Consider the following 12,922-nt stretch of genomic DNA (forward strand, 5'->3'; position numbering starts at 1 on the left):
GCCATATAGTGAACCAACTTCTATATTCTTTGCCTTTTTGTTCTATTGTTTTTGAACTGTGAGCATTTTTGGACCACACTTATAACTAGCAGTTTGTTGTTCCCAAATATCCAAGGAAATTTAAAAATTAAACTGACTGGAGTTTTCTGATACATTTTGCATTGTAAGTTGAATATAACTTTTCACTTAGTTTTTATTTTTTCATGAACTTTGCACATTAGGGTTAGCAAGAAGATCTAATGAAGTTCCACAGGCAGCTCCTGAGTAATATACTATATTTTAATAAATAATATATTCATTTTATCTATAAATCAGAAATGGGAGCTATGCTTTGAGGTTTGTATCAGGTTATCTGTGATTTTTAGCCCAGCCTATGTGTTTCTTTTCAATGGCCTGAATGCTGAACCAATAATTATGGCATTGAAGCCGCTCTTCGAGTTTTAAACTCTGGGCATTGCCCAGTTAATGGCTACTGAGCTGCTTGATAGAACTCCTTGGATTAGAAACTCCAGCTCATAGTCTCAGAAAGAGGACATAAGTTGAAGAGTATGTGCAGAGAAATATAATCGGTAAAAACAAGCAGAGTTCTTTGTGCAAAATACTGCGGATGCTAGAAAGTTGAAATAAAACAGAACAGGCTTGAAGTGCTCCGGAAGAAGGGCATCACCCATGGTGAAAGAAACTGAGTTTGCATTTCAGGTACAAGAAAAGGTATTGGATTACCTGAACATGCTTTGAGACAACGAAGCTACAACATCTTGTGGACAGATTGCATGATCTATTTCATCTGTCTATCCACTACTTGCTATAAAACAACACTTTATCTACTAGTTGTAGAAGGACAGCTTTTTTGGCCCAAATTGTAGATCGTCTTTCCTTTGATAATTTTTTTTTGTTCTGGTTTGAACAATATGGTATATACTGTAACATCATGGTGGCAGGGCCAGTGCTGAGGTCCTGCTCACAGAATGTTTTGACAGCCAGTGAGGTATTAGGAATAGTTTAAAAAGTTCCAAATTCTACAAAATATTTTGCATTTAACTGTAAATAAATTGTATACAAAAAGCATTTAAATACAGTAAATGCAATTTAATTTGGAGAACAAGCTCAATTTGTCTTTCTCACTGATCAGTTCCTTTTGTTTGTATTCACTGTGACTAATCTGGCACAATGTAATCTATCACATATGCTTCCTGGTTGAAGAGATTCACATTGCAGAAATAGGCAGGTCAGAAGATGTTGTCACCAGTTAAGGCTGGTGCCAGCAATGCAAATCAGAAATTCCATGGATGAATGCAATTACTTTCCAATTTTACAGCTGGTGTGGTAATGGAAGATCCAGTTCTGTTTATTTAGTTAATCTATTACATATATTTTATGTGTCAGTACTTAGATTAGAGGCATATAATCATGTAGGCAGCAAAGTTCGAGTTTTTTAAATGTTAGAAATCTTGTCATAGTGTAAAATTATAAAAACAGATGCAATAATGCTAGGAATTATTAATATAATTTATACAGCAGGTCAGCATCAATTTATTTGCTTTATTTGTGAATACTCTAAATTAATTTTGCTCTGAATTTGTTCTCCCACTCCCACCTGAAACCATGGTTTATTATCCCTCCGCTTCTGTATTCAAAGTTTATCCACTATGGTTGCCTAGCTATATCCATGTTAGTTAGTCACTCGCTAGTGGTCTGAATCTTAAAAAGCACTACTGCTTGACAAATATGCTGAGAAGGACAGTAAAGATCAGTGAGTCTGACACTTCGCCTGGCCAATTACATCCCAGTTTGCCTCACCCTGTATCTGCTGAGAATTGTGATGTGCAGCTAAAGAAGCATGCTCCAGACCTCCGTCACCCACACTTTGTGGAAATGAATGCCTTCCTGAAAATAAAGGGAGAAATATGGTATGGGTAAATCTTTAAAGATGGTGTTACACAATGTGAAGGTTGTTAATGCAATTGGGATTGTTGGGTTTATTGTACTAGGTACAAAAGCAAACAAGCTGCATCATGCTCTGGTTAGCTACAGCTGGAGATTTGTGTCTGTTTCTGAGAACTGCACTTAAAGGAGATGTTAAAGCATTGGAGAAAGTCTGGAAGAGATTTTACAAAATTGTATCATGAATGAGTTGCAATCAGTGGCCACCTGCATGTCAGTGCAAATATCTAATCATCCAATCATGGTGCAGCTGCCCAATGCATAAAAACATGCTGACATGGTTAAGAGGTTTTGACACTGCCTGGAAGGGTGGAAGAAGCAGCTTCATTGGCAATTTCTGTAAGATGATGGCTATTATGGAAATATAAGGAAAATTGCACCAATCTGATGAAAGAGTTTGAAAGATTATCCCAATTGGCCTATTTCTCCAGCTCAAAGAGCAGGGAATGGGTGAAAAGGTGTAAAAGGTCTTCATATACTGTTAACATTTTTGGTTCTACATTAAGAGCTTGCCAAGAAAAAATAATAAATTATGTAAAATAAATAACCACAAAAAAGTAGATATGGGAATGTACTTCAAAATTTCAGCTAGATTTTATGTAAGTGGCAACTTTACTTATGTTACTATAGTTTTGCATGTATATAGAGTTGTTTTAATGATACTTTTGAAATATGTTTACACAAAAATATTTGTCCAACTCTGTGCTTATTCCAGTTATAGTGTTATAATAGAAGCTTAAATTTTGAGAGTGAGTTGCTTTGAAATTTTTTGATTTAGTTAAAATTCAGTGTGGTATTTATAATTTGAGATTTATAGCATCAACTTAAGAGTCTTTAAACCTTTTTACAATTTTCTGCATGTCATTTCAGATCAATTTCATGTTATGTTTACGAACAGCCACCAATGACCTCTTTGTTCTCTGGCCTGTTTGGAACTTGGTCCACCAGTAAGTAGATTACTACAGTTAAACTTGAAAACATGAAGAAAAGAATTGATGTACAATTAAAACAGATTAGTGTAGTAATTTACAGAAATTTAACATGTTAGTAAAGCCATGTAGCAGCATATGTTATGGTTATCAGCATTTTCTGCTGTTGGAAAAGAATGGAAAATATTCAGACTTAATAAGGTGTCTGATGGCCTATTCTGCACTGGGAGCCAAGTGCTGAAGAAGTCATCTGTTAAATCAGCATGCTAATAAACTGTGTTGCATACTTTTAAAAGTTCTACAGAACTTTCCACTGATATTTCCAAGCTAATGATATCTGGATAAGTGCATTATCCAATTGAAATTTTGAGGAAAAATATGTAAGGGAATTTAGTGACGTACTGTGAGGATTGGAAGATGTATGAGTGTATTTCTGAATCATTTGAGCACTGCACACATGAAGATATGGAGACATGGTGACCTCCAGCAGTGTGCCACATGTCTCTGAATGCCATTTCCATGAATCTTGTAATTTCTCTGTATGTGAGGCTACTGCTGCTGTGAAGCTGCTTGAATAGATCCCAGCTGCTGGAAACTTACTTTTGGTTGGCCCAGTCTCTCCTGATTATCTGAAACAGTTTTTCATCCACCACATCACCAATATTTTCCTCACTCACCCTTGATCTATCTGATTATGTCCTGAACATTCTTTTCCACCTCCCCCTTTCATCACCAGTGATTACAATCTTGACACCCACTCCAAAGCCAGTCCTGACTTTTGAGTTCCCCAGCACCACAGCAAGCAACTTTTCCCAGGCAATGATGAATGGAAGAAAGATCTTTGAATACATTGTGTGTCGCCCCTCTCTTTTCCATCTGGTCATTTGAAGTGGTGGGCCTTCACATAAAATGTCACCAACATACTTGAGACTGCATATATCATGGTGGTAAAGAATATTTAAGTCTTGTTATTTAAGTTGGATATGATGCTAGTTTACTTGCGGACATAGCACTTAAATATAAAAGCAGGTTTTCAGATCACTGTCTAATGTGAAGTAGTACAAAAATCATTGAATTAAAAATGGTTTAAAACAGCAAAATTTGTTTTCTAATCACTTCAAACTTACTGAGTTAATATGTTAACAAGGTGAGAATATTTGAAATTGTTGCTGCTCATCAATGTTAACTAATACTGTAAGTAATTTCTCATGCACCAGAAAAAGCTTCCGCTGTGCAAGTCAAAATCTAAACCAGAATCCAGTTCATTATCATTGACATATGTCACGACATTTGTTCTGTGACAGGTGTATCTCAGATAGGCAGATTGAGGATGGTGTATTTTAATCTTTATCATGAGTGAGGCAATTACTTCTTGATTAACTGATGATTCATCCCATGGAAATTTAAGACTGGTAGTGGAGGCTGCTTCTCTTTTTTTATTCTTTCTGGGAACTGCCACCACATTTCAATTGTAATTTCAGACAAGGCTTGACAGGTGCAGATGGGTATTTTGGTGGCTGCAGGGTGAATCCTGAAGAGAAGTCATCGTTGTGCACTGTGGAATGGGTCCATCCTGCATGTGCTATCTCTCAAGATAATCATTTGGCCTCATTGCGCTGGTACTTCATCAAGGCTTTCTGTTAACAATCATTTATCTACTTCCTTATTCTGCTTTTATAAATTCGGCCCTGAGCCCTGTTTCTGGTAGGGAATTCTATATGCTAACAGTCCTCATTATATCAATGTTACTTTTTTTAGTGAAGGATTTAAATTGAGGAGAAAATCCTGATAATATTTTCCCCCCAAATTTCCTTTTCAAAGCTTAAAAGTAAAATGAAACCTGGTTTGTTTCTTCAAATTATTCTGAGTTAGTGAGGCTAATTATAATGCCCAAAAATCATTGAGGTAAGTTAATTTTGCACATATTAGTAAGTAAACTAGGAATTTCCTTATGAACAAACAGTTCTAGAGGCAGGGTTTTAAATGCAAATTGGCTGTAGCAATAAAAAGTTTTGCGGTTTTACATGTAGAGCTCTTCCAAGGTGACATGACCTTTTGACAAAGTTATTAAATAAGAGAAAGGTATTTGCAACCCTTCACTGTGAATAGATGCAGATAAAAGCCAGATAGTCATGCCATTTTTTTCTATATAAGATGCCGGTTGCAAAATGGCTAGAGTACCACGTGCCATTTTAAGAAGATTTCAAGACTGTAGAGAGGATTTATTAGGGGCGTAAACTTAATTACAGAACTAGAGAACCTGTAAGTTGTTATAGCAAAGTCGAGAGGCTTTCAAAAGGAAGAGTAAAAGAAGAGAAACTACAACCACTGGCAAGAAGGGCAATCTCAAAGAAGGACCAAAATTGACTGAGGAGACAGAAGTTAAATTAATTTATTATGCAGAGAATTATTATGATCTGGAATGCATTGGCTGGAAGTTTGCTGGGGCCAGGTTCAATAATAACTGAATAACAAGCCAGATAAATGCCTTGAGGGAAGGTGGTTACAATACAATGAGGAAAACAGTGTACTAAGACTAATAGGAGAGCTATTTCAAATAGCTAGCTCAGCCGCAGTGGGCCAAGAGACTTCGATGATGTAAGGTTGAACTACAATTTTCCATACAGATGTTGTTTGTTTGAAAGTGTCATGAAATCCTAGCATGTTTAAGAACTGAAATAATCAATTCCCTTTTAGCAAATGGAGAATTTGAATGATTTCCCCCCAAAGTTGGTAAAACTGTGCTTGCAGAGATGTATATGGTGTATGGCTCAGTGTTACTTCCCAAAATAATGTGATTACCTGCCACATTATATTCTGCATATTGTAAACATTAAATGTGACGAAAGCTGTTCAGTTTGAGGAAAGTCATCAATGTCAGTATCACATTTCATAGCTCTGTTGTGCCTTTAAAAAATTGAATGTGATTACATTGTTGCACTTGCAGGTATTTTCTTTCTTCCAGATTCAACGTAGAATGACAACAGAAAGGTATAGGCCTACTTGGGACCTGGCATTGGATCCCCTTGTATCCTGTAAACTGTGCCTTGGGGAATACCCTTTAGAGCAAATGACAACAATATCACAGTGCCAATGTGTATTCTGCACTCTGGTTGGTACAATTATTTTTGATACTCTCTAACTATTCGTAGGTGCTTGAACCGATTTTGCAGTGTTAATTTGTCCCATTTGCAATTGTCTTAATAGATTTGACATTTTAATCAATTTCAATTATAGAAATTGCAGGAAGAGAGTTTATCACTGCTGAATTTGTACATCAAAGCATGAAATAGTAAACATTTTAAATCTCAGAATGGGAAGAATAACTTAATATTTTAATATTATAATCTGCTTACTTACTATACAGTGGATTCCAGTTATTTGGGCCGTCAGTTAATCAGGGCAGCCACTTATTTGGAACAACTCTTAAAGAACAAAAACTGATTGTGGTATAGCCAATTTCCCTTTGTTTATTTGGGACATTATGCCACTTCATTGGGACAGGAACTTGTTGCCGAACAAATTCTAACTTGTCAGTTGCGTGCACTTGTGTGGCCTTTAGACACTACACTGTGCTTAGAGTGAACAGTTTTTAAATAGTGTCAGTTGTGTGTATTTGTGTTCAAGAAGTCGTGATTTTTTGTCACAGGAAGTTGGTGAGAAATAGGCGGTAAGACAATTCAGAACTGTATTGTTCATTGTGGTTTCAAGCATTGAGGCTTGGAGAAGCCAGAAGTTGCTGGGAGTAAAAATTTCACTACTTCACCAAGTTCGGGCCTACGAAGAATTTGAAGGTATCGACAATATCTTGAATATTACAATGAAAATGAAGATTTAGAAGATTATTGAAATCATTGTATGAAGGTGTCTGGTCTGATTTTACAGTCAATCAAAAGAGCCAGATGAATTCCTCCATCGATAACTATTGGAGCTATTACCCAGTTTTATGGTATTGTAGTGGTAGTGTTTTAATTTGTTCTGTATTACATACACAATTTGTTACTCTGTTAAACAGCAATTTGTCTTTTTCATACTTTTTTAATGATTTCCATGAAACTTTGGCTAATTGGGTCAAAAGGTATTGGTCCCAATGTGTCCTAATTAACCGGGATCCACTGTAGTAATTTAATTCACAATTTCTACAGAGTGAAATCTTTGTCATTTATGGATTTTATTTTTATTTGCTGTTATCAGTTTGTGGTGCTTGATCTTGTATGATAATTAAATGATTTGTCATAATTTTAATTTTGTAAGATATTGCTCAATTTGTTTTACCAACAATGCTGAAACACCTTATATTTTGTAATTCAAAATGTAAATTTATTTTGCTTTGTAGTAATTTTTCATGTTGAATGCATCACCTCCTCTGCTTGGAACTCAAAACAGATTTTCTATTTTAAGAGCTTTTGGCATTGGGATTTACTTTGTATCCTGTCACAAATTCTGGATTATTAATATATCTGGTCTCTATTACTTATTGAATTTAAAATGATTAACTTTGTTTTTAATGCAATTGTTAATGATTTTCTTTAGCCTATAATTTTCTTTGACATAATGCATTGTATGAAGCCACAGCAGCCAGGCCCAACTTTTACAAGTAATCCTTCAGCTTTGACTCCATTTCCACTAAGTTACCATGCTGTCCTAACCCATTATCCCACTGAAATCCTTCTAAATCACCTTTCTCCCATGAACCATGATCCTCAAGTACTACCCCTTTCCCAATCCTTTTCCAAATCCATGAGCTTTTGGCTCAAAGAAAATGCCTTGTTGATGAAGGAGCACATTCTGAAACACCTGTTCACATCTCCTCAGACTGGAGAGGGCATTGTAAAGGAGACATTTGGCTGTGACTATGAGTCCGATTGACCCGTGATTTCATATCCAGATCTTATTGCCCCTGATGCACCATCAATAACTCACACTGAGACGTAAGGCGAGATATCGGCTTTTATTGACTGGAAGAAGGAACCAGGAGTGAGTGTCTATCATACTATGTCCTGGAGACTGAGGCCGAGCGTCAGGCCTCAGATCGCCTTTATACAGGGGCCTGTGGGAGGAGCCACAGGAGCAGTCAGCAGGGGGCATGTCCAGACAGGCACATAGTTCACCACAGCCCCGCTGTATTGAGTGACTAAGAGTGAAAAATGACACACTTGGTTGTTTCTTTTGCACTATCCTTGTTTGTTCCCCAAATCTAATTAGCCTTAGCTTTAAAATAACAATCATTTTGCTGTTGCTGATGAATGGCTTATATGAGAGGAAAACATCCCATAGGAGCTCATCGATAACATAAGATTTAATGGGAAAAGTGGGATGGATTGCTTTACTGAAAATCACAATATAGGCCATTTCATAGGAATATAACCCTTCTGTAACATGGCCAGCTTTTGTAAACTCATGGGTGTAACTGCCCTTGTAATTGTTCTACTAATGATAAATATTTTGTGTCATCTTTCTATGAAAGGTCCAAAACCTAGAATAAAAATTGACAGGAGTGGCTTTAAAGTAAGTTTACACTGAATATTATTTCATTTTGGAGTAAGCCAATGTAATTTTAACTTGGTGAAAGGCAAAATCAACCTTTAAAGTGTAAAGTCTTCAATTCTTTGTGAAGGTGCCTCCAGGTTATATTGGTCAAATCTAGCATAAAAGGCATTGAGCTCACTAGGAGCAAAACCTTGTTGTCCCCTATGTTGTTTGACTTAAGTTGTAGAAGATGATAGCATTCAAGCCCTGCCACAGCCATCAAGCATCCTTCTGTGATTCATGTTTGGCCCATAATTGCCACTTGCATTTGAGAAGGCTTTCTGGAGGTTGTACCTAGACTTTTCCTGGTCACCGGTCCTGAACGCCACCAATCTAGCTCTCAGCAGATCGTGGATCACTTGGTTCATCCAGGGCTTCTGGTTGGAGAAGACTCCGAATGATTTTGTGGGAACACTCATCCATGAAGTCTGAGAACATGGCTATCTACTGACTCAAAGCAATCCCAAAGTCACTCCTTTGCCTCCCATGACATTCTCTTTATTGTCCTTGTCAATGGTGCCTTGCTCTTTAGCCTCTACCTGTATGCAGGTAGGAGGAGGACAACAAGATGATAAGATTTCCCCAAGTACAGTAGACATTCCTCATGGTAGTGTAACAAGGTTTGAGTGTGTTGGGACCCCTGGTGCTGCAGGTGGAAGACCCCAGCAATGATATGAGAAGTGTCAGGGTAGGCTGTTTCTTGTTTGCTAATCATGGCACTCAGTGTATAAAATGCTTGCTTAACATCAGCCTTTGGCAGTCAGAACCACAGAGGAGAACTCACTTCATAATTTGAATAAATGGCACTCATTAGATGTTCCATGTCAGGAGAACAAGAGTGAATCAAGACCACTGCATCCGAGCACCACGAAGAATCTATCATGAAACACAGATCCCCACCCCCTGCCGCCTTTGAATCAGCAGTTTGGTCAGTCCAGTGGATCGAGAAAACCTCTGGCTGGGTTGCCATACCTGGCGTGTCTAGAGTGAGCCATGTCTGTTAAACAGAGAAAGCAGCAATCCCTTTTCCTCCAGTACACAAATCTTGCACTTAGCTAATAAGATCCTGGGGAGAGGAAGTTTCATACCCTGGCTTGAAGTTTGCTATACCTGCATTCTTGAGAGTCAAGTTCAAGTACTTCAAGAGGCTGCACTCCTCCATCCCTGTACCAGGAAAGCTTCAAAGCCCTCCACTTCTTTCTGGACACTAGACCCAATCAGATCCCCTCCACCACCACTCTCCTCTGTCGGGTAGAACTGCTCCTCACTCTCAATAATTTCTCCTTGAGCCCCTCCCACTTCCTTCAAGCAAAGGTTGTAGCCGTGGGGGTTTGCATGAGTCCCAGCTATGCCTGTTTGTCTGTCGGCTACGTGGAACAGCCTATGCTCTGACCCTACACCGGCATCACTCCCCCACTTTTCCTGCACAACATAGCTGCTGCTTCCTGCACGCATGCTGAGCTTGTTGGCTTCACCAGTTTTGCCTCCATCTTCCACCCTGCCCTCAAATTTACATGGTCTATTTTGCTTACTTTTCTTTATCTGTGGAGGCAGTTTATCCACTGATATCTTTTGTAAACTCACTGATTTTCACAGCTACCTGGATTATGCCTCTTCTCCCCCTGTCACTTGTAAAAATGTAATCCCCTTCTCTCAATTCCTCCGTCTCCACTTAATTTGCTCTCAAGATGCGACTTTTCATTCCAGAGCTAATGAAATGTCCTCCTCCTTCAAAGAAAGGGGTTTCCTTCCTCCATCATCAACACTGGCCTCACCTGCATCGTTCATTTCACACAAGTCTGCCCTCACCCATTCCTCCTGCCATCCCACCAGGGATAGGCTTCCTCCTATCCTCACCCACCACCCCATTAACCTCTGCATCCAGCACATAATTCTCTGTAACTTACACCATCTCCAGTGCGATCCCAGCACCAAGCATATCTTCGCCTCCTCCTCACTTTCCACTTTCCGTAGGAATCACTCCCTACAGGACTCCCTTGTCCATTCGTCCCACCCCACTGATCTTCCTCCTGGTATTTATCGTTGCAAGCGGAACGAGTGCCACACTTGGCCCCTACACCACCTCCCTCATTATCATTCAGGGCCCCAAGCAGTCCTTCTGGCTGAGGCGACACTTTACCTGTGAGTCTATTGGGGTCATCTACTATATCTGCTGCTCCTGTATATTGGTGAGAGCTGACATAGATTAGGATACTGCTTCACCGAGCACTTATGCTCCATCCACCAGAAAAAGTGGGATTTCCTGGGGCCAGCCATTTCAGTTCTCTTTCCCATTCCCATTCTGACACGTCAGTCCATGGCCTCCACTGCTGCTGTGATGAGGGCACACTCAGGTTGGGGGAGCAACACATATTCTGTGTGGGCACCCTTAACCTGTTGGCGTGAACATTGATTTCTTGAACTTCTGGTAATAGACCACTCTTCTTCTCCTCCAATATTCTCCATTCCCATTTTCCTCTCTCACCTTATCTCTTTACCTGCCCGTCACCTCCCGCTAGTGCTCCTCCCCTTTCCCTTTCTTCCATGGCCTTTTGTCCTCTCCGACCAGATATTCTCTTGTCCAGCCCTCCATCTTTTTCACTACTTGACTTCCCAGCTCTGCACCCCGTCCCCTGTCCTGGTTTCATCTATCATCTAGTTCCTTGTAGCTCTTACTCTCATCCCCCCCCCCCCCCAATTCTTATTCTTATTCATCTAATCTGATTTTTCCAGTCCTGACAAAGGGTCTCAAACCAAAATGTTGACTGTTCACTCTTTTCCATAGATGTTACCTGTTCTGCTAAGTTCCTCCATCACTTTCTGTGTATTACTTTGACTTCCAGCATCTGCAGGAAGCATCAAACAATTTTCTCTTGTTTGTAAAATTGCTAGTTCATTAAGATGGTTGAAAAGTGTGTTTCTGAAAGGGAAATGGCGGGCTGCAGATTGCAGTGATAGTAGTTCAGAATAAGTATCTCTAGAGGTTTTGTGTGTTGCTGGTAAACCGTCGTGTATCACCAGTGCCATCTTGAGATTCACCTGAGTTTATGGGTCTGTGGGATCAAGGCCATCTCCTGCTTTTAATCCAATCTGCCATAAGAGAGGAAGTTGAGGATATTTGGTAAACTTGGATCTCACTGCTGTCATTGCATATGGAATTAGTATTGTCCCTCACCCAATATCACTTGAGCAGAATGTTCGGTCACATGTTCATCACCATTTGTAGATTCTTGTGTGGAAATTGTTTGCAAATATATAATAAGAGTAGATTTAGGAAACCAGGGTACTCAGTGCTAAAGCACTTTGGCTATGAACAGTGCAGAATAAAGGGTTTTACATTAGTGCAGTCGTTAGTGTAATCCTTTACAGTGTCAGTGACCCAGGTACAATTCCACTGCTGTCTGTAAGCAGTTTGTATGTTCCCCCCGTGACCGTGTGTGTTTCTGTTTCTTCCACGTCTCAGAAATGTGTGGGTTAAATGGTCGTGTGTGTAACTGGATAGATCAGGTTTGCAAGGTGAGAAAGATATGCTACTACAAGAGACCATAAGACCTCGGAGCAGAATTAGGTCATTTTACCACGCTGTATCTCTAAATAGCAAATAAATCAACTCAAGTCTTCCACATTTTTTTTAAGCTAGCTGAAGTCCTATGTATTGGAAGTTGGTGTCAGTTTTAATCCATCTTCTATAAGCTATTCATCCATAGTAGAACCCTGCTAATATTCTGCTACTAACTGGCAATCTTATTTAAAAGCTTGCATGATATTTCTTTTATCGCATGACACCACGACATACTGTTGCTCAATTGTTTGAGCCAGTTAAGACTTGCTGAAGAATGGACTCTTCTTGGACTTCCAGCCGGGTACAAGTATCAATTTTAACTGATATTTCAACGATGGACTCTGCAGTCTTCATCAGGGATGACGCCTGGGCATATCTAGTGTGGTGATAGTTATACGTTCCTCCTGATTGGTTAGTCCTCTTTGGCTCAGGTTTTCACTGTCCTAAACAAAGGAAGGCACTAGATCCTTTTTTGCTGAAGAAGGTTTATCTGAAGCTGTAAGGCCTGACATGGTTTCAGATGCCTATGGATGGGAAGAGGTAGAGGTGGGTGGAACTGGACACAAAGTGTACTTCAGTCATGTGAATTTCAACCAAGTTGGCATATCTAGATGCAATGAAAATTCACCTGTACAGTGGAGAGAATATATCTGTAAAAACTCTCTGGTTTGTCAACAGTGTCTGAAGCAATATGTGGAGCTTTTGATAAAGGAGGGCTTAGAATCTGCAGTTACCTGTCCTGATGCTGCTTGCCCTAAGAGAGGTCACCTGCAGGAGAATGAGGTATTTCTCAAATGTAACAATAAAGAAATTATATAAATTACAGATCTTTTGTAACACTCTTCATGTGGATGTGCACTCATTAGGGTGAAACTTTGTCTTTCTCTTCTTCCCAGAAATAATATTTAGTATTGGATTATTATATCTTGGCTTTCTCATTACAAATATACTTACTTAA

The 12,922-nt window shown here is 39.2% G+C and overlaps 1 protein-coding gene across 14 annotated transcripts in view; it reads left to right on the plus strand.

The window, feature by feature from the left end:
• LOC132400702 (probable E3 ubiquitin-protein ligase RNF144A-A) overlaps positions 1–12,922 on the plus strand; it is an 88,017-nt gene that overhangs the window by 45,508 nt on the left and 29,587 nt on the right. For 5 of the 14 annotated variants that reach the window (XM_059981943.1, XM_059981942.1, XM_059981941.1 and 2 more), the window contains 3 exons: positions 2,815–2,891; positions 5,839–5,985; positions 12,643–12,747. In XM_059981943.1, coding sequence (XP_059837926.1) covers positions 5,851–5,985; positions 12,643–12,747 — 240 coding nt within the window. In that variant the 5' untranslated portion in view covers positions 2,815–2,891; positions 5,839–5,850. Of the gene's footprint in view, positions 1–1,764; positions 1,911–2,814; positions 2,892–4,354; positions 4,493–5,820; positions 5,986–8,340; positions 8,382–8,425; positions 12,748–12,922 lie in introns of those variants that run through there. The other 9 variants (XM_059981947.1, XM_059981948.1, XM_059981944.1 and 6 more) reach the window with 7 other exon arrangements.

This window comes from Hypanus sabinus, chromosome 10, assembly GCF_030144855.1.
Source record: "Hypanus sabinus isolate sHypSab1 chromosome 10, sHypSab1.hap1, whole genome shotgun sequence".
Taxonomy (NCBI): domain Eukaryota; kingdom Metazoa; phylum Chordata; class Chondrichthyes; order Myliobatiformes; family Dasyatidae; genus Hypanus; species Hypanus sabinus.